The following is a 21,354-nucleotide window of genomic DNA, read 5'->3' on the forward strand; positions in this document are numbered from 1 at the left end:
CTGGGATCCAGCCCCGCATCAGGGTCTCTGCTCAGTGGGGAGCTGGCTTCTCCCTCTCTGCCTGCCTCTCTGTCTACTTGTGATCTCTCTCTCGGTCAAATAAATAAATACAATCTTTAAAAAAACAAAAACAAAAAACCCATGCCTTGGATTTCTGGTTGTCCAGACAGAGGTTCTAAACTCTTAGGCAGTAGATTACCTAAAAATGTTTTTGTGTGTGGTAGAAGGACTTTTATACACACACATTTAACTAGTGTTGTTGTTGTTTTTTATTTAAAGCATTAAAAACACATGGTTAAAAAAACCAAACTGTACAGGAATATAAACTGAAAAGAAGTTTCTGCCCTCCTTGTATTTCTCATCCACTTCCCTTTCCCATTGCTCTGAGGTAACTATACTTCTTTGTATTTTATTTCAGAAATCTTCTGGGCTTATAAAAACATCTCTCTCTCATTCTCAACTTTTAAAAACCCAAATGGCATACTTTAAAATACTATTCTGCAATTTGGACATTTTCTATTTAACAGTATATCTTGGACATTTTTTTCAAATTAGCTTTTTTAGAACTAATTTTTTAACCATTTTATTTAATTGAAAAGTAAATGCCTAACGGTGAGGAAGTGAGAGAGAACTGGCTTTAGACAAATATGAAATGATCACTGTAAAGGCTAATTATCTTCCCTCTGGAAGGAGATTAGATGCAGAGAGATTAGATTCATTTTTTTCTCTCTTAGACACACACAAAAGAATTATCATAGCTGGTTAAACAATGACTTGGGTGGACAATTCTATCAGGCCAATTAAACACTGAGTACTTTTTAACCCCCTAAAGTATAGAAATTAAGGAGATGGTCTTTTCCAGTGAACAAAGCAATCTCTTTCTTTCAGACCAATGTGACAGTCTCCTGAGAGGCCTTCCCCCTTTTGTCAAACAATTTTATGTATGTCAAAGTGCTCCAGAATGGCTGTCACACTTTCCAATTGTCCCTGGTGAAATTATGGGAGGAGGTAGCAGAAGTTTACTGGTAGGCAAATCCATGAGAAACCGGCTGAGCATTGGTCAAATGTAAACGTTTGGCTTGTAAGTGCCTGGGGCCTGTAACCACCTCCGTGGCAGAGCTAAGAATGAGCAGCCTTCTGGCAGGCAGAACATGTATTTTGTTAAAAGTCCCTCCTTTGGAAGATTTCTCATACACAAACAAGACTGAAGAAAGTTCTCATAGACAAACAGCATACAAGACTGTGGACAAGTAGATAGGAAATGATGTTAAAAGTCAAATTTCACCAGAGAACACTAGAGTCCAATCAGAACCCCCAAAATCTCAGAGACAAATAATAAACTTGATACTGAAGGCCAAATCAATAATCAGAGTTGAGTCATTTACCATCATTATTTGCGGAGGTTCAACTATGTGGACACGTTTCCTCACATTCATTGATTTCAGGGCTGGAAGAGCCCTTGGTAATCATCTCTTTTAAGATTTCTGACTTGAGGGGCGCCTGGGTGGCTCAGTGGGTTAAGCCGCTGCATTCGGCTCAGGTCATGATCTCAGAGTCCTGGGATCGAGTCCCGCATCGGGCCCTCTGCTCGGCGGAGAGCCTGCTTCCCTCTCTCTCTCTCTCTGGCTGCCTCTCCGTCTACTTGTGATTTCTCTCTGTCAAATTAATAAATAAAATCTTTAAAAAAAAAAAAAAAGATTTCTGACTTGACTGGGATCACACAGAGCTGGATACTACAACCTACCTCCCTAGTGAATATGCTTAAAGGAGTATAAGGACACCATACATGGAAAAGAAGATAGGGTCATCCCTGTTTAAAAAGCAGTACAGCATCACATGGACTTTTGGGTACAACCTGGGTGACATCATTCAAGGGCAGGAGGGCCTCGAATTTGGAAGCTGGAAGAGAGTGATGGAGGCTAGCAGACAGCCACAGGCCGCAGATGGGGAGACCAGCCATGGAATGGGGAAGCTGCAGGGTCTGAGGTTCAAGAATTATGTAGAAGGAGCAAGGCAGGGCAGGTGTGGCAGGAGATTGGGGACCTGATATCTGCTAAGGACAGAGTATATCCTCTTTTCATTCATTCTGCTCAGCCAGGCATGCATTTAGAGAGAGAGGGGAGAAAGTCAAGTTTAGGAGCAACTTTTCTTCAGGTTTTCTCTCTCCTAAAGATTCTGCTTGTTAACTCTGGATTTATAGGTAATCGACCCCATGGAATGGTATTAGTTAATGATTGACTGCTGTTTTCTGCTAAGCTGCTTCAGACAGGTTTTTTTCCAATTAATTTCATTTTAAAAAGTGTTGCTTAACTTTGGCTGCATGTTAGAATCCTCTAGGTAGCTTAGGAAAAAATGCTGATGCCAGAGCCTAACCCAGTTAGATTCCGATTTCATTGGCCTGAAGTCTTAGCATTGGTGTGGTTGGAAAAACTCCCCAGCTAATTCTAATAGGTAGCTAGGGTTGGAATCATTGATTCGAAACACCAGGAAAATTTTCAATCAACCAGCCAATTCTTTTCAAACAATTACAATAGCATTGTTTTTGTCACATCTGACAATGCAATTAATTAAAAAAAAACACAGAATAATTTGTAGAACATACAGTCATCAGAGGACTTTTTCATTACCTATTCATTTTTGCTAAGGAAAGTCAACATATGGCTGAATTCAACAGTAAAGCGGAAACTGATGCTTTTACTGAATCTTGTCTCCATTATCTTCTGTGTCCAACTCACATCACAAAGCTTTGATATGGTATCACTCCTCTTGATTTTTATGTTTAAGATACCTGGGCAGACCAGGAGACTTGTTACTTATCAGAGATTGCAGGACAGTTTGTCATCATGGGTCTTTCTGTGCTATGGAAATTCAGCAGAGAAATCAGTGTGGGCTGGAATAATTAGTAATATGGAATTCCTTGCTGCTTTGGGGGCCCTCTCACTTTTATCTAAGCAGAAGGTTAAAATTATTGCCTTCCTTTTCTTGTCTCGTACCTTATTTTTCCCCCTTCCCTTCTAAAACATTATAGAATGCAGGAGCTAGAAGTAGCAAGACTCACTGATATATAAAACTGAGAGTGTAATTTAAAGACCATTTAGTTCAACCACCATCTTGAGACCAGGAGAGCTTCCCCAGTTCACACACTAGATCACACCTGGAGCTGGACCTGGAACCAGGGACCTGACTCCCAAGCCATATTCGGTTCAACATACCAGCTGGCTCAAAGATTTTGGGGTTGGGGGAGGCTTGTCAGACTAGATTCCTTCCACTTCACTGATGACTTATTTTTTTGACGTCTTCTCAGACCCCTCTTATTTAATTCGGAACACGATAGCTTCTGAATTTTGCTCCCTTCTTCCTCGCTAGTTAGAGCCCGGTGCCAATACTTGTGTGTTTCTCACTGTTACATGCTCCTGGATGTGTATTTGTTGAATACCTGCTGTTGTCAAAAGTCACAAGGTTCTAAGAGTAAATATCGACACAGAGGACTGCCCTGCTCTGAGGAGAGCCTGGCTGGGGCTAGACCCTGGAACCAGCGTGTTGGGTTGCATTTCCCCGCTCTCCTGGCCTGGGTCTCTGAGGGCAACTCAGGCCCCGGGAGGAGGAGGTTTCAGGCTGGATGTGAGGAGTCGACGGGGCTTTCCTCAGGGCTGGTGAAAGTAGTTAATAACCCGCTGGTATGGGAGGGAAGATCCCAAGAGAGAGCTTCCGCTCGAGAAGTTACACTGCGTGAGGACGGCCGGCCCCTGACTCAGCCAAGCCGGCCCTCGCCTCGGGAGGGAAGGCGGGCCCACCAGGGGCGGGGCCTAGGAGAGCCGAAGGAGGGCTGGGGGAGGAGGAGAGCAGGGAGGAAGAGCCTGGAGGAGGAGCCAGGGGGAGAAACCCGGGAGAAGCTGGAGGGCGGCGGGAAACGGCGGAAAGGGGCACCGAAAGGAGAAAGAGGCGCGCGGAGGCGACAGGGAGGGGGAGGAGCCTGGTTGAACCCGGGGCGGAGCCACTGAAGGGGGTGGGGCCTGGAGCTGTGCCAGGGGCGGAGCCGGGCAAGGGGCGGAGCTGGGGGAGAGGCCTCTAAGGCCGCTGCCGCTGCCGCCGCCACCGCCGCCGGTGCGCGTTCTCCTCCCGCGGGCCTGGCCGCTGGGGCGCTCCCTCAGTCGCTGTTCCTCGAGGCGCGGGCTCCGGCGGCCCCGGCCGACTAGGACGCCCCGAGCGCCCCCCGCGGGCAGCCGCCGCCGCCGCCGGGGCCGGGGCCGGGGGCCGCGGAGACAGGGGCGCGCCTGGCCGCCGCCGCCTCCTCCCTCGGAGCCCGGGGCCGGCATGGAGCTCTTCCAAGCCAAGGACCACTACATCCTGCAGCAGGGCGAGCGCGCGCTGTGGTGCAGCCGCCGCGACGGCGGCCTCCAGCTCCGACCCGGTGAGGCTGGCGGCGCGGGGTGGCCCTGGGCCGGGCCCGGCGCGGCGGAGCCGGGCGGGGCGGGGGGCGAGGAGGGGGCGCGGCCGCCCCTCAGCGCCGGCAGCCGGGCGGGCGGGCGCCGCCTGCGGCCCAGGCACCCGGGGCGGGGTGGGGCGGGGCGGGCGCGAGCCGAGGCGCTCGAGCTGTCATTATTTCCTGACGGGAGGGAGAGCCTGTCTCGCCTCTGCCGCTCGGCGGGGGACAAAGGGCCGGCGACCCTCGTTCCTCCGAGCGCGCCTCCGCGTTGAGATCCGCTCTGCTGCCCGGCAGAGCGGACCGGAGCCGAGCCGGAAAGTTCGGGCGAGGGGCGCCTGGCCTTAAAGGCCTCTTCCACTCCGGAGCGGCTCTGGCACGTCCTTTGAGACAAATTCTGGGTTCGAATCCTGTCCCGATCTTGGGCCAGAAACGATCGCGCTGGTTCAGTGGAACGTCCTGCGGGAGGGTCACTCCCTGTTGACATCTGTGTGTTTCTGGTCCCTTCTTGTTAGAGGGGTGACTTCGTTCTGGTGACCTCACAGGCACCCGATTTTAAAGCTCCTTTTCTTTGACTTTAGTATTACAACTGAACTGCGTTGTAATGTTGAACTTTTAATACTTTCGTATGACTCAGTATTGTCATACAGGATGGATCGTGGGGCCGTGTCTGGGTGTCGCGTAAGCTGGTAGGAGATGCCTAGGTCTGCCCGGATTAGTCTGTGTGAGGAAAATTAGTTGACAGCGGTGAGTCAGACTGCAGCGCCTGCCCTCAGAGAGCGGACAAGGGTCCAGGAGGCGGCTTCCTTTGTGGGGGAGACTGGGTAGCACCTCCCTGTTTGAGGTTGCCTTTTCCTAATCACCTCAGAGAGCTTTCACTTTAGAAGTGCGAGAATGGAGTTCTAAAGAAATAGCCAGAACATTTAAAATTTATGTGTAATTCTTGTGTGTGATGTAGACAAGGATTACATGGTCTGAATTGAAAAAAGTAGAGAAAGTCCAAATGAGCATTGCTTATCAGCTGTTACTGTGTATAAGATGGTTTCCAGGGACCTTTTCCCTTAATGTATTATTCCCAGTCCCCACAACAGCCTTACAGAAGCAAGTGGTGGCATCCTCTTTTTCAGGTGAGAAGGCAGGTGTGAAACTTGGGTAACTTGCCTGAGCTCACAGAGAGAGAGCCTCCAGAACACTTTCCGGCAGGTTCTCCAGCTTTCCTAAGACCTACTTGATCTGTGAGAGCGGTGAAGGAAAACTTGTTATTCTTCCCAAGGCTCTGGGTGTATTTCCTAGCTATTACATTTTAATTCCTCTATTCAGAATGGAAGAGAAATGATTACACCCAGAGAACGTTCCTGATGATTTTGGGACCAGAGTCGTTGTAGATAGGATAATTGTGACCAGTCTCCAGTCATTCTCTTCTCTGTTTTTCTTGATTTGACCATTTGCCTGGCACCGCCTTCCCCGCCCCCCTCCCAGGTTGGGGTAAGGCTTCAGATGTTCCTTGAGGAAAGGTAGATTGCAAAATTCTCGAGGCTGCCAATGAGCCAACTCTTTAGACTCTTAGGGCTTGACGATTACAGCTGTACGGAACTTGAGATCATCTCCAGTTCACTGGACAGAACACTTTTCTGTGCCTCATTTCCTCAACTATAAAATGAGGGTTGGGCTTTTGAGTCCTTGTACATCACAGAAATGTTTTTTAAAACAATACCAACAACAAGAAAAAAAAACCAAAACCACCCTGGGGTGCCTAGGTGGCTCAGTGGGTTAAAGCCTCTGCCTTCAGCTCAGGTCATGATCCCAGGGTGCTGGGATCGAGCCCCGCATCGGGCTCTCTGCTCAGTGGGGAACCTACTTCCCTTCCTCTCTCTCTGCCTGCCTCTCTGCCTACTTGTGATCTGTCTGTCAAATAAATAAATAAATAAAACAAAAACCAATACCAATTTGTTCAGTGTTTGTTCAGTGTACATCTTGGAGGACCAGAATTAATGTATTTTGTAAAGGAATAGGATCTCTCTAGGTGGTCACCTGTGAATTTGGGCAGTTAAGACATATATAAATAGAGAAGTCTTGGCTTTATTTCCATTTCTAGGGCCAGTCTCCTTTCTCTTAGCCTCTAAGATGGACAGAGGTGAACCAAGCTAGTTGATTACATGCAAAGAGATAAGGTCACAGGAGTCCTCAGAATAGGAGGGGTTTTAAGTGAATTATTTGTCATTTTCTTTGGTTTGTGTTTGTTTCTTGTACCAGGAGGCTCTCCAGTCCTAATGGTTGCTTTGGGATAAATTATCCCCTCAAGTGAAGTAAGTCAACTCTTCTTGGATGCTGGCTAGCAGCTTTCAGTGGAAGGCTACTGAGACCCATACTTCTGAGCTAAAGAAACTGAAATGAGTCACAGGATTAAGCCTTTAAGGAATATTCACAGGGTAATCTGGGCCTAGATTTTTGGAGTAAGCCATGTGATTTGTATTACTGTATATATATATCTGAAGTCCATATCAAAAGGCAAATTAAAAAAAATTTTTTAGAATAAAATGTCTGTAGTCTTCGCAGTTAAGTTTATATCACTTCTGAGGATATAGAAGACCACAGAGAGAAGTAGAACAAAAATCTAGAGGAAGGAAGAGGCCATTATGTTTCTGAAGTACCAGTCTGTTTTGATCTTTAGGTATTCAAGGGTACCCAGTGAGTAAGGGATCCCATGCATTAAACTTCACCAAATAGTTCTTCCTATGCAGTGCTCAAGATCCTTTTTAAAGAATGGCTATTAATAATGGTATTTTAATTGGATAAGTGCTTTTCAGATCTCTTTCTATAGGATCATTTAATATTGTTTTCATTTTATTAGATCTTTTCCCTCTGCTTTCATGGACAGTTTTGCTGTTGTTTGTAATGACAGCATTTAAAATCTCATTGCTTCCTATTGGCTATTTAACTGAATAGATTACTGACCAAGTCCTTTTCTTTTCCAAAGGGCACTATTATATAAAACCAAAAAAGCCTGTGGGCGTAGTGGTTTTTGTTTGTGGCTATTGAACAACCTGAAACAGTACTTTAATTTTTCCTAGAGACATCAGAAGAATCACTATTGATATTTAAAGTTAAAATGATCATTTCCTGAGCCTGGAATGCTTTCAGCTCCTTTGCCTGCCTAATTTGTTAGGCACAGCTCGGATACTGTGCTCACCGTAGCCCACGTTCCTGGGGTAGAATTATTGGTCATTTTTATCGTGTTTCCAGGTGCTTTTTATGCCTAGTGCACACTTCTCTTATAGTCCATAATGCATCATCATATGAAAATAGTTTACTTGCTTCTTCCCTAGTGGACAATGCATTCCCCAAGGTAGGAACCGTACTTACTCATCTTGGAATCTGGACTTTAGAGTAATTAGGACAAGGAAGGTCTTTTTGGTTGAGCTGAGGTAAAGTGCAAGTTTTTTTCTCCGTAATATCATTGCCATAAAAATATGATGTTGTGTTATGCGTAATATTAATTTTAGGCCCTGTTTTAGAATATCTTCTAATTGGGGCAGAAAATCTCTGTGCAGCTGGGTGAGGAAGTAAATATGAGGAAAGTGAATTTCCACTTGTGTTTTTTTTCTCTGATTTAGCATCACCTTTTTTTTTTTTTTAAGTCTTTGTGGTAATATTCCTTATTTTCATCTTTAACATTATTTAAATTTTTTCAATTTTTTCTTCTAGCTAAACTCTTGAGTACTGTTATTTTTTTTCCTGGTCTTTCCAGTTTCTTAAGGGTAGTGAGGAGTCTGCATTCATATCCAGCAACTGCTTTTTGGTGGATGCTTATGTCTTTTGCAGGGTAATGACTACCAGAGATTGTTTTATTTTCTACTAGGAAAAATGATAAAGCTCTGTGTGAATATTCAGTGATCTCCTAAGAGTGGTGTTTTACTATCTGAGAATAAAGATTATAATTTAAAGACCTAAAAAGGACTATAGTACAGTCTACTATTGGGGAAGGGTGATATAGGAAGGGTGATATAGTCTTATCACTTTAGTCTTAAAATTGCTTCCACTAAGTCCTTGTGGCTTTGTCTGATATGATGGTGTTATGTAATTTCCTGCTGAGTATTGCTTCGTTCTATTCTGAGACTGACCATAAAAAGATGGCAAAGCATCTGTCATATACATAACATTCATAAGCATGTAAACCATATTTATAGATATGATACTCTAAATGATGAATACCAGAGAACATTTTTTTGGAGGGGATAGTAGCTCTCAGTTAGAATTCACAGAAACCTTAAAAAGTGTTCCTGTTCTTCTTAGAGATTTTTGTGTGTGTGTGTGTGTGTGTGTGAAAATTATTTTTAGTATGTCATATGAAGTTAACTTATTTTGAATGAGAAATTATAGTTATGGAATTAAAATCCACATAGAACTTTTATCTCTTTTGAAGAATCATATGAAACTAGATTCAGTTTATTTAGAGTTTTCAGTGTCATTTGGTATTTACTTTGGAAAAAAATGATTTTGAACTTTATCTTTTAATTTTTTTTTGAAGATTTTATTTATTTATTTGTCAGAGAGCAAAAGAGCAATTGAGCACAAGCAGGGAGAGCAGCAGGCAGAGGGAGAAGCAGGCTCCCCACTGAGCTGGGAGCCTGATGTGAGACTCGATCCCAGAACCCTGGGATCATAACCTGAGCTGAAGGCAGACACTTAACCAACTGAGCCACCCACACATCCCTGAACTTCATCTTTAAAAAAAAAAATAATGTTTTCTAAAAATTCACAAATTACCATGCCAACATAATAGGGCATTTTAATTTATTTTTAAAGATTTTATTTACTTATTTGAGAGAGAGAAAGAGTGTGTGAGAGCATGAGCCGGGTGAGGGGCAGAGGGAGAAGCAGACTCCCTGCTGAGCAAGGAGCCTGATCCCAGGACCCTGAGATGGTTACCTGAGCCCAGGTGCTGTAGGGTATTTTAATTTAAAAATTGATTATTTGGGCGCCTGGGTGGCTCTGTTGAGTGACTCATTCTTGATTTCAGCCCAGTGACTTCATTTCATGATCTTGGGATTGTGGGATCAAATCCTGCGCTCAACTGAGGAGTCTGCTTGTCCCTTTTCCTCTGCTCTTCCCCCTGCTAGTGTGCATAGGTGTGTGCTTGCACTCACTCTCTCTCTGGAATAAATAAGTAAAAACTTTTTTAAAAAAATTGATTATTAAATCTATTGTAAAAATCTTTTTAACCATTTGGTTGAATAACTAGGTTTTTCTCCTGATGTTTTTGGTCTTCTTTTAAATCGCTTAGCAGTTTTATACCCCAAACCACTTTTCTCCCATATTTTATATATTATATTTTATATTAATATTTTATATTTCTAATAGGCTAGTAGTTAGGTCGATTTTACATTTATTTTTATGAACATTGATGCATGCAAAGTAGAAAAGAACCCTCTTTCTAAAGTAACCCCCCACTTCTTTAGCTTCAAAAAAATAGTCTAAAGTGAATGATGACATTTGCAATCAAGTAGTACAGATTTGGGGAAGTTTTTATGCATATTTTGTTGTCTACTTTGTCAACCTAGTTTAATAGTAGTAATAGCAACAGCTTTTATGTATTGAGCATTTTTCTGAATCAGATACTGTTCTGAGCCCTTGATAGGTTCTATATCATTTCTTCCCCACAATAAACATCAGGAAGAAAGTTTTGTTATCCTGATTTTCTAAGTGAGGAAGCTGAGGCACAAACAGGTAACGTGCCCAGATTCACAGAGTAAGAGGATGAAACTTCTAACCCAGTATATGACTCCAAAGCCAAATTTTCCTCAATAATGACAAAAGTGTTTTACAAACCTTTCTACTTTCTTGACTACAGTTACAGGATTTATATTTTTATGGGTAATACCTGAAATATATCTTTAGCTATCATAATCATTATAGGGCAGTGTATGGAGAAAATAAAAAAGCCTCAAATGTCAAAGCATGCATATTGAGAAAGGATCTATATGGAATGAAAGGACGATAATGGGACTACGGGTTGGTTCTTGGACCCTACCCCTGCCCTGACTTCTTGTTGCTAAATTAGTTTATGTAGTTGCGGAGAATATTATTATAGAATAGATTGCCAAGTGCTTTTTCCAAGTTATGGTCAGTTTTAAGTTTTCAGATCATCTGCAGTTTGGGAAGGGAATAGATACAGGGTAGATCTTGGAGCGGAAACATTGATATGTACTGACTGGGAACTAGTTCAGCCAGTGATGAGCAACCTGAAGCCTTTCGCAGTCTGTCAAGAGTCCCAGATCCAATTTCACAGGCATCCTTGCAGAGCACATAAAGCAGAGAGGGAGTGGAAGAGAGAGGTCTCCAGGAAAACCACCTTTAAAGCGGACTAGAACCTTTGTAGAATCACTGGTTCCTAGATGCTTATGTTCTCAGGCCTGAGCCAGCAGATGCCAGGACTTGCCAAAGGCTGGAGTCAGAGAAGAGGCAGTGTCGAGGCCTTGTAGGCTAGAGCATTTAGGTGCCAGAAACCAGGGAGTCCTGACAGCTTGGTGTTTCAGAAATTTGGATGCATTCATGCAGCTCCCGGATGCCCAGAAGTATGACTCCCCTTGTCCTAACTGCCTAACTCAGCCCCAGTAAAGAAAAGGCAGGATAGATGTACCCCGATTTCCCTAGCACCTGGCCCATAGCAGGTCTTCTGTATAAATCATATTGAATGAATTGAAATGATTCTAGTCCCTGGTCGACCTTGCATATCTTCAGCAGCAAAGGTTCTATTGGGAGGATTAAACCGAGAGTATAAGAGTAGAAGACCAGAACACTGCCTCTCTTGCCAATCAAAACAAACAAACAAACAAACAAACAACCCAAAAAACCAAAACCCATTCTTGTTGTCATTTTACTCATAAAGGGGGGAAATCTAACTTTTAAGTCTGGGATTCAATAAATCTCTTCTTGTTTTGAATGAAAATAAATGGGATACAAAGACATTTTTATTTTTCTTGAACTGGCTCTTATGCAAAACAAAACAAAAAAATCACTTGTTGCTGAATTTATAACAAAATTAGGTGACATATTTGCAGATAGATACTAGACTATTGGAAGATCAGACTAGTTTTGCTGTTGGTTGGGTGGTTTGGTGTGGTTTCGTGGGGATTTAAACGTGTTAGATCTTTGTAAGCTATATTACTATTTTTGTATGAATAAGCTGTAAACTGGTCTATTTCTGTTCAAGTGTTTTAAAAATTTAGTCTTGCAAACACAAGCCCTGAGAAGTAACAGCAATGTCCTAGAGCCTTCTAACAAATAATTACTTGTTAGCTAGTCTAAGTTATAATCATTATGTATTAACTGACCATATTGAGCTGAGAAGAACATTTGGAGTATATTTAACAAAATAGAGAAATAATACATGTTAAAAATTATCAGTAGCTGTTGATAATATTAAGTAGTATTTTAGAATTGATGATAAACACCGAACATTTAGCATTATAGTACTATCACAACACATACTGGTAGGATCTTAATTAAATCCCATGCTCTGTTAGGATGACTCATTTTCCCGTTGCTGTGAGACCCTTACAGAAACTGCTCTCATTCACAAAAAAAGCATCCACTCCTGCCTGCTTTCTTTGGTAAGGCTGGTTGAATGAAATACAGGTTGATTTTAGGTCTGTGTTCCTTGTTTTTTCTTTTAAGTTGATTCATTTTATTTCAGAATCATGAATTTCTGTAACTTGATAGTGGGGTATTTAAAAGTACATTTTCTTTATGAATCTTTTTTTTTTTTTTTGAAACAACTTTTCACTTACATTGAACTTCAAATTTCACAGTTTGTGCAGTGGTCAATATATACAATTTGAAAAAGTCAGAAGATCTGAAATAATTGGGAAATTTAAAACCCTGCCTTAATGCTTTTAGTTTTAGTAGTTTGCAGTATACTATCACTAATGCTCCTGAATATCATTATGCATTGTTTTTATGCCAGGTGTATACATTCTTCTCTCTACTTCAGGCACATAGACCTCCCGCACCCTCAGGGTACAGAAGTTGTTGAGCAGAGTCATAGTTTGCTACTCTTCCTCCTGGGCTGCTGTGTTTCCTGACTCCAGGATTCATTTCTAGCAGCTCTTTCATTTTTTCCCCTTTAGCTCTTTCCACTGTACATCTCCCTTGACTTATGATGGAGTTGCATCCTGATAACCCATTGTAAGTTGAAAATATCGTAAGTCAAAAGGGCATTGAATACCCCTAACCTCCCACACATAGCTTAGCCTAGCCTGCCTTGAATGTGCTCAGAACACTTTAGTTAGCCTACAGTTGGGCAAAATCATCTAATGCAAAGCCTATTTTATAGTCAGGTGTTGACCGTCGCCTGTAATTTATTGAATACTGCACTGAAAGTGAAAACAGAATGGTTGTATGGCTATAGAATGGGTGTTCAGTGTGTGGGCTGTTTACCCTTGGGATCGCATGGCTGACTGGGAGCTACAGGTAGCTGGGGCTGCCCTGCATTGTGAGCATATGATATTGGCATAACAGTATCCCAGGAAAAAAAAAAATTTAAATTCAAAATGTAGTTTCTACTGCATGAATATTGCTTCTGCACCATTGTAAAGTCAAAAAGTCAGACCATCAAGGGGCGGGGGACCATCTGAACTCCCTTTTCACAAAGAAGCCACCTCGTTTCCCCCCTGTAATTTTGTGTTCTGTTTCTTTCTCCTTCCAAATTCTACACCGTCTCAAATTCTGTGAAGTCATTTATTTATTCTTTAAACACTTATTGAGGACCTGTCTGCTGGGCATTGTGCCAAAGAAAAAGGTGGCTAGAACACTGTACCTTGTAGCTGAGGCCGTGGTCCAGTCAGGGAGAGACCTACACAGGGTTCTAGAGTGACAGATGCTGTGACAGAGCTTAAGGCCCAGTTCTGTTGGGAGGCTTGTGTTGGGTATTAAAATTTGAGGATTAAGTGTTGTCTTTTTTTCAAGGTAGTGAAAATCTGTTTTTCTTCCTAATAAAGAAAATGGGAAGAAAGGTGCTCTTTTTTTTTTTTTTTTTTAAATTCTGTGAAGTTTCTTCCAGCTCTAAATAATAGGGTTGCTTCTGTCTGTAATAGTGGAAAGCCCTGGAAAAATAGCTGTATATATATACTAGTAGACTTTTAAGGACTTTTTTTTTCTTGGCAGACAATACTCTTTGTATGCATAATGACTTCATCCTAATTGGGTACTCAAAGAAAGAAAAAAAGGGTTTATGAGAATGAGTAGTGCCTAATGGCCAGAGTGAAATCTTACAGGCTCTCCCCCTTACCTCCCACTCACAGGGCACTGTGTTTGATCTAGAAGCATCTTCATTTGAGGCCTATTAAAAGGACAAATTCTAGACCTGATATGGATTTGAAGGCCGAGCTTTTCGTTGGGGACGTATGGTGGCAGAATAAACAATACAAGCCATCCTCGATGGAAGAGAGTAAGAGTTTTGAATAGAGTTTTGGGAAAGGCTAGGAAATCATTTGAACACCAGCTGGGAGAAAGGTTGCATCTATTTAATTATTGAAGTGTTAATTTTATGCATCTTGGTTGAAAGCTCTAAAATGAGGAAAGGAAATACCAATTGTTAGTTTTGATTTAGCTTTCAGGATCCTATTTCTGAAAGATATATCAAACAACAGTTTTGGGGAACACAGAAGGTGTGGGGTATATCCCATCCCTTGCGTAATGCATTAAGAGTTTATTATTTGAGGATTTTATCTAATCCTTATTTGAACTGACTATATTGTCAGCTTCTTAAGGTAATGAGTTTGGAAAGTCGTAATTTAAGCTGTACTTGCCTTCATTTATTCTCAAGCCATGTCTTTTAACATGTGTCTCCTATGCAATATTTGGAATGCCCTGTGAAGTCCATACCTTCCATAATTTTGTACGTTTCCATTTTCAGCAGGTCCTCCCAGAACCTGATTACATTGTCTGACCTTTCACAAAAGTCTTTTTTATTTTACTGTCCTCTGTTCTTTTTTGAGTTGCGTTGGCCTTTTCATGAGATGTGACAGTTGGGACTTTGCATGTCAGAGAATCATAACAATTTTTAGATTGATTATTGTAGAGTTTAAAAAGCCATTTCTGATATCCTTTATGATCATAGTCAAAACTTTGTGGCTCTGTTACTGTACCATAATTAGATCCCCATCATAATAGAAAAGTCTAGAAATTCTTAAGATCCCTTTCCTAAGTAGTGTCTCATCTTTTAAATATTCTTAAGGTTAATTTTTTTGAAATATTTCTTTATACTAGATTAGATCAGCTTTTAAGCCAACTAACTATGTTATGTGATCTTTATGCAGTTCCTAGTACTTTATTTCATGGGAGTGTTTCCGGGCGCAGGCATCATCTAGAATAAAACTGATAGGATAAAATTACTAATGCAGGTTCCACCCAATAATCCACAATCCCTTAGACCAGTAATTCTCAATCTGCTGGTACATTAGAATCACCTGGGGGAGATTAACAAAATACCTGTGCCAGGGTCCCACCCTAACCAGCTGGCTCAGACTCTCTGAAGGGTTGGGGCCCAGGCATTCGCATTTTCTAAAGCTCCCAGATGATGATCCTGAGAAGCCAGGATCATCAGCAACCATTGAGTTGGAGTTCACCCCACGAAATCACCAGCTGCTGGAACTTCTAAACTGGGTAGCTCTTTAGCTTGCTGAATGCTGGAAAATAATTACCGTTAGAGAGTTCAAAAAAAATATATATCAAACTTTGCAATGATAAGATAGCACTTGAGTCAAATTATTCCCTAACATGTTTTCCTTTCTTCATTAAATTTTGAGAACTGAAGCATGAGCTAAGATTGGGAACTTTCAGTTCCTCATGTTAGAACACTTGTCGTCATCTGTTTGAATTTGGTGTTGGTGATTGTCTTTTCAGAGCAATAATATCCTTTGTCTTTAGCAGGAAATGAAACTTGGTCTGATTATTTATGCATACTCTAGCACCTTTTTTTTTTTCTTAAAGATACAAGTGAAACTACCTATAAACTTCTGTAGATGTGTGACACCCAGGCTTATCTTGGGCTGAGGGAGTGCCAGTCACTCTGGGCTCTTGGAATGGATGACTCATGGGCTCTGCAGGCACACCGTATTTAATCACTTGTTTTCTGTGTACCAGGAAGAGGAGGGCATGTGAAAATAGAAGCCATGTACTGCCCGATGGGTCTGAAATAAGCGTGGAAATGTTGCCCTAATGGGTCAAACAATTGAGCTATGACTAAATACCCAAATGTCTTTGGGTATATGTTACTTTAATTATTTCACTAATTTAAATTTGACATTATTTCTAAAGTGCTGTACTTTAGTAATTTGTAAGCAACTCTACCAGATAAATTTGAAATTCCTAAATTTTAAAACCTATTTGCAAATTTCAAATGTTTCTCTTTCAAATTCGCATGACACATGGGACTGTACTTTTTGAAGGAAAGATGAGGAAGCAGTATGTTGGTTGGAGCAGATCCATTACATGGCTGCTCTCTGTGGAAGGATGGTAGAAGCCCACTGGTCACGCTGTCTGCAATGCCATTGCCTTCTGCTTCCAGAGTAGCCATTAACATTGGTGACAAGGTGTCTGTTACTGAGTGTCGTTGACACATATGCTCAGACTAATAGCTGCGTGTGTCCTGTGTACCCACAGACTCTGCTTAAGGCCACTTCTTATTTCCTTGGTGAAGAGTAATAGGTTAAAAAGGTATATACATTTTGAGGCAAACTGTGTGCGAGGTGCTGTACCAGGCAGCAGAGTCCCAGCAGTTTAGACAACACCACTTCCTAGGCCTGCCAGTTCCATTGCCTGTTGAGGACTTCCTCTGTTGTCTTGTCTTGTCTTTACATGGGCCAGGGGAGCTATGTGCCCCTGCTAACCCTTTTAAGATAATTTAAAGTGTCCTCGAATTTTCAGGTAAGTCTTCCATTGTGAGAAATTACAACTGCACTATTTATTGTATTTATTGAAAGATAAATGCTTTTAGTATTAAAAGCACCATATTGGAAAAGACTGATCTTTTGGGGCTTCCTTTAAAAACAGTAAAAATGAGATGTTAGTCTTATTAAATGTCATTGAAGATAAGCAGTTGGTAGGAGAAAATCCATTTTCCATTTCAATCTTTCATGTTTACTTTTACTTAATTATTCATTCATTTGGTTCAATAACTATTTAATGAGTATCTGCTACCAGTGGCAAGTAAAACAGGCATAGAATTAAATAAACTGAAAAGTTGAGACTTAAGTCTCTCCTTTAAGTGGTTAATTGAAACTGTACATTTATTATAATCATTAATATATTAGGAGTTATTTCTACCTTTTATTTATGTTTTCCATTTATTGTGTATATGTGGGAGGTTTCTGTTGTTTTTTCTTTTTCCTACAACTTTCTTTGTCTTCCAATGGAGAGCTTAAATTTTCATCAGTTGTCTTTCTGTTGCTGACTAAAAGTTATACATTCTATTTATATTTTTCTGTGGTTTCTCATGATTTAGGACCCAGTACTTATTTTCACTTGTATAATATTCGTGTCTTTTTTCTAAGTATATTTTTACCACCTTTTAGATTTTACCTCTTCTAGAGTCTCCCTCTCTCCTGTGTGTGGAGGATCACAGGAAGGGAGAAAGCTGGCTCTCGAGCTCAGTTTTGCCATTTGGACCCAGATGGGTTACTGGGACCGAGACCAGATGCCTAGTTGGGAGGTGCATCAGAGCTATAGGTCTGTGTTTCATGATTTAAGGGAACAGGATTCTGGGGCATATCTAGGTGTTGAGATATTTTCATAAAACATCTATTACTCTGAAAGGGCTTTCAGGATTTATGATCCTGCCGTAAGATTTAATAAGTAAAAACATATTGAAGTTTTTTTTTTTTTTCTTCTGTTCTCTTTAACAAAATCCATATGTAAGACCCTTGAAATAAAAATCTTGGAGATATTTGAGTGGTAGAAACCTGAAATTCTAAACACATACCGATTTCCCAACTTGAGCTAAAGGTTATTGAGTGTTTATGTGCCAGACGTTGTGTTGGGCACTTGCATAATTCTCTCATTTGATGCTTATTACAAACTCTGCAAGTTAGACAGTATTTCCACTTACAGCAGAGGAGCTGTTGCTGAGAGGAGTTCCGGGACTGCCATGGAGCTGACAGTCTTCACCTGGGCCACAGAGAGCAGGCGGCACCCTCATTGTGCCCACATCCCCAGACTGTCTTGTCTCTTGGTCCTCACATTCAGTCTCCTATGCAAATCTGCCTCATCTGGATGGAACAGCTCCTGCGTTTACTCTCTGTTGTCCCCCCAAGTGGTCCCTGTGTAGTTCTGCAGCCTCCTTACAGCTCGCTCTCCACACCACAGGACCAAACTGTCTGGAGTTCTCCGTGCATTCAGTAAATATTTGCATGCCTGTTATGTGTTGAGCAGCCTGCCAGATGTAGGGCTGACCAGAGCGTTTTGAACGATCTGAATGGGGGTGGTCTTGGCCTGGACAAGGGTAGTGGCAGTGGGGTTGGAGAGAAGTGAGACATTCATCAGATATTGAGAAGATCAATAGGACTTGGGGAGGAAGAAAAGCATTTTGGAAGTCTCCCAGGTTCTGGCTTGTGCAACTGAAATGATGTTGTTGAGCTGAAAGCCCTGTACAATTGTGAAATGAGGGTGTTACACTCCAGTACGTTTTGTAGGGAAACTTATGGTGATAGAGGTACATTAAAAAGAATCCTGCACTAAGTGGGAAATGGCGTTCTGATTTTGACAAGTCTTTGTCACACTGGGCACAGCCAGCCCTGATGTCTTTATCTGAAATAGACCAAGTGACCGAATCACACAGTGTTAATTACCTGACCTCAACTTCCCTCTCCATTCCCATGCCGTACCTTCATTTGTCCATTCAGCATTTTGGAACCTGCTGTGTACCATGTACTAGGGACATATAAAGCTCAATGAGACTAGGTCTTGATGAATTTTCTGTTCAGTCAGGGAGCTAGGGAAGTCAATAATTAGATGCCAGTAATTACCAGAATAAGGTGCCATGATGGAAATACGGGCAAGGTTCAAGAGGGCCACAAAAGACTGCCTGATGAATTCTACTGGGTGGGTGGAGTGGGGAATAGATCAGGGCACACCGGTGACTCTTGTTCTGAGTCTGGAATGAAAAGCAGGCAGAAGTGGGTGGGGAGCAGCATTCCAGACTCAGCGTGTTCACACTTCTGGATGGTTGTAGGAAGGCCAGGATGCTGGGGGTGGGGGAACGCAGTAGGAGAGTGGACAGGACCAGCCCATGCAGACTTTTCCAAGGAATTTGGACTTTGTGCCTAAGGCTCTGGGGAGTAGAAGTGATACATTTGGATTAGCAATGTTCTTATTTGTCCTTTTCTAATGCCTACTGTATTTGTTTCATGATATTAATGTTAGACAAACTTGAATTCAGGATACAGAGCACTATTTAAAAGCAGTTATTACATCCTAGGAAACAGCAGTTCTCCAGAAAGGTATATTAATCCTGAATGTGTATGTGCCTAACAACGCAGTCTCAAAACCTCTAGCAAAAATTAAGAAGGAGAAATGGGAAAATATATACAAGGTGTGAGAGTAAAAAAGAAAAATAAGCCCTCTCTCAAAAACTTTAAAGTTAAGTAGTCGAAAATATTAGCAAGTATACATACAAGTGTTGTTCAAAATAATCAACAAAGTTGAAATAATGAGCCCCAAATTTAAATAGCATGTTCAGATGTTTGAGATCCATAATAAGGAGTACTTTTTAAATCATGTCCTGGTGAAATATGGACCTGGAAGCAAGAAAATTTCAGGGAACGTTTCTTTTTACCTGGTGCAGTTTTCCAGTTTTCTGTTCTATTCTGTTTCATTGATGTTAATGCTGATCTTGTTATACAAAATAGATTTCATGACCTGCTAATGGATTGACCCTTTTTTTCTTGAAAACACCAAGTTTCCAAGCACACATAGACCTTTTTAAAATTGACTTTCTGGATTTCCCTCACCATACCAAGCCTCTGGTGCCCCTCTCTGCCCCTCTCAGTCCTACCTCCCGGCAAAGGAAAGAGGACTTCGACTCCTGTTTTTACTGAGTCAAGGCCATCTGATCTTTTCCTTTGCTGCTTTTCCATTGCTATATTTAGCCTTTCACCTTCCCGACCTGGAAAAAGGTAGTGTCATTCCTTTCTGATGGCAGCTTTTACACCTGTACTTTTGACTTCATCATCTTCTGTTTTCCTCCCTGAATATCTCTTCTGCTTCATATTTCTCCTTGATCATCCTATTAGGAACACAGTCTTTTTTCCTTTTTTAAAAGATTTTATTTATTTATTTGACAGAGAGAGAGAGTACAAGCAGGGAGAGGGATAACCAGGCTCCCTGCTCAGCAGAGAGCCTGACGTGGGCCGGGATCCCAGGACCCTGGGATCATGACCTGAGCTGAAGGCAGAGGCTTTAACCCACTGAGCCACCCAGGCACCCCTAGTTTTTATTTTTAAAGTTTTAAATTTTTTGAATGGCTGATGTATTCCCCTGACCCCAATTGCCAGAGATGGGAAAGAATACTGATTTAGGAGGTTCTCACCCACATTCTCTTTCAGCTGCTGTATACCCTTTCCCTTCTGTTCCTTCTCCCACTCTGGAGAGAAGAGATATTTCAGTGGCATTTTTTATTCTACTTATTCCCTTCCTGTCCTTCTCTGGCTGCCTCTTTGGTGGTTCATGTTAATCTCCTACGCATTCCTCACTTACGGCCCACCCCACTCCCCCGGGCTGTGTAGCTCCAGGTCGTTTCAGGCCTGCTGTTCCTTTCCCTCCTCTGAGGCTCTACCTCCTGTCAATACTGTCAGCCCGTCCATGGCTGCAGTCTTGTTCTATTTATGCCATTATCTGCCTGTGCTGGCCTCCAGGAAGCACATGCTCATTAGTTTTTTATTCACATCTTCGTAATTGGCCTCAGTTTACTTTTTCCGATCTTATCATTCCACATCTCCACCGCAGTCACTGGTCTTCTGTTCCAGGCAGCTTGCTCCTTTATTTTTATATCTTCTTAGCCCGGTACAGCGCCTGCTTCCTGGCAGGTACTTGCTAAGTGTTTCACCCCTGAAGGGACAAAGTTGAGAACAGACTTTGCACTTTCCTCTGCACTATTTTTCTTGCTGCTTTTCTTCTGCCTAAAGTTCCAATTATGTGTAACTGTTCTTGGATGCTTTACCTCTAACGTTGTCTTCCTCTTCCATGTTTCTGGGCTCATTTGGTACCCAAAGGGTAGAGTCCTCCAACTGTGGTCTGTTCTTCTGAGCTCAGGGTACAGGGTTATGGGTAGTTGGAGCGATTTCCTTAGAGGGGTATCTGTGTTGGTAGATGTTGAGACTTGGCCTGCCTGAGAAGGAGATTCTGGCACGTTGTTTGAAGAGAAATCAGGGTATTTTAGTCTATACACCAACATGAATTCCAGTAGAGTAGCTAAACTTTTAAAAGTTAACAAGGAAGTAAAATTAATAAATACTTAATACTGGGTAAAGAACTTTTTTTGAGAGAGAATTTTTTTTTAAAGATTTTATTTATTTATTTGACAGAGAGCGATCACAAGTCAACAGATAGGCAGGCAGAGAGAGAGGGGGAAGCAGGCTCCCTGAGCAGGGAGCCTGATGCAGGGCTTGATCCCAGGACCCTGAGATCATGACCTGAGCCGAAGGCAGAGACTTAACCCACTGAGCCAGGCAGGTGCCCCAAGAATAACTTTTTAAGTGTAAAGGTAATGGAAAAAGGAGTGGTACAGGAATTAAAAATTGAAAATAGGGGCAGACACGTCAGAGTCGACATCTTTAATAGAAAGGGGTTCAAATCAATAAAGAACATACAGGATGCGATAGAAGATATGAATGAGAAAATCCTAGAAGAAGAAACATAAGTAGCCAATTGTGTAA

General features: G+C 41.9%; 1 protein-coding gene across 1 annotated transcript in view; it reads left to right on the forward strand.

The window, feature by feature from the left end:
* Positions 1-4,077: 4,077 nt before the first annotated feature.
* Positions 4,078-21,354, forward strand: part of INPP5F (inositol polyphosphate-5-phosphatase F) — a 77,181-nt gene continuing 59,904 nt past the window's right edge. The window contains exon 1 of the mRNA XM_032313706.1: positions 4,078-4,411. Coding sequence (XP_032169597.1) covers positions 4,315-4,411 — 97 coding nt within the window. The 5' untranslated portion in view covers positions 4,078-4,314. The remainder of the gene's footprint in view (positions 4,412-21,354) is intronic.

The sequence above is a fragment of the Mustela erminea genome, chromosome 14 (genome assembly GCF_009829155.1).
Source record: "Mustela erminea isolate mMusErm1 chromosome 14, mMusErm1.Pri, whole genome shotgun sequence".
Taxonomy (NCBI): Eukaryota; Metazoa; Chordata; class Mammalia; order Carnivora; family Mustelidae; genus Mustela; species Mustela erminea.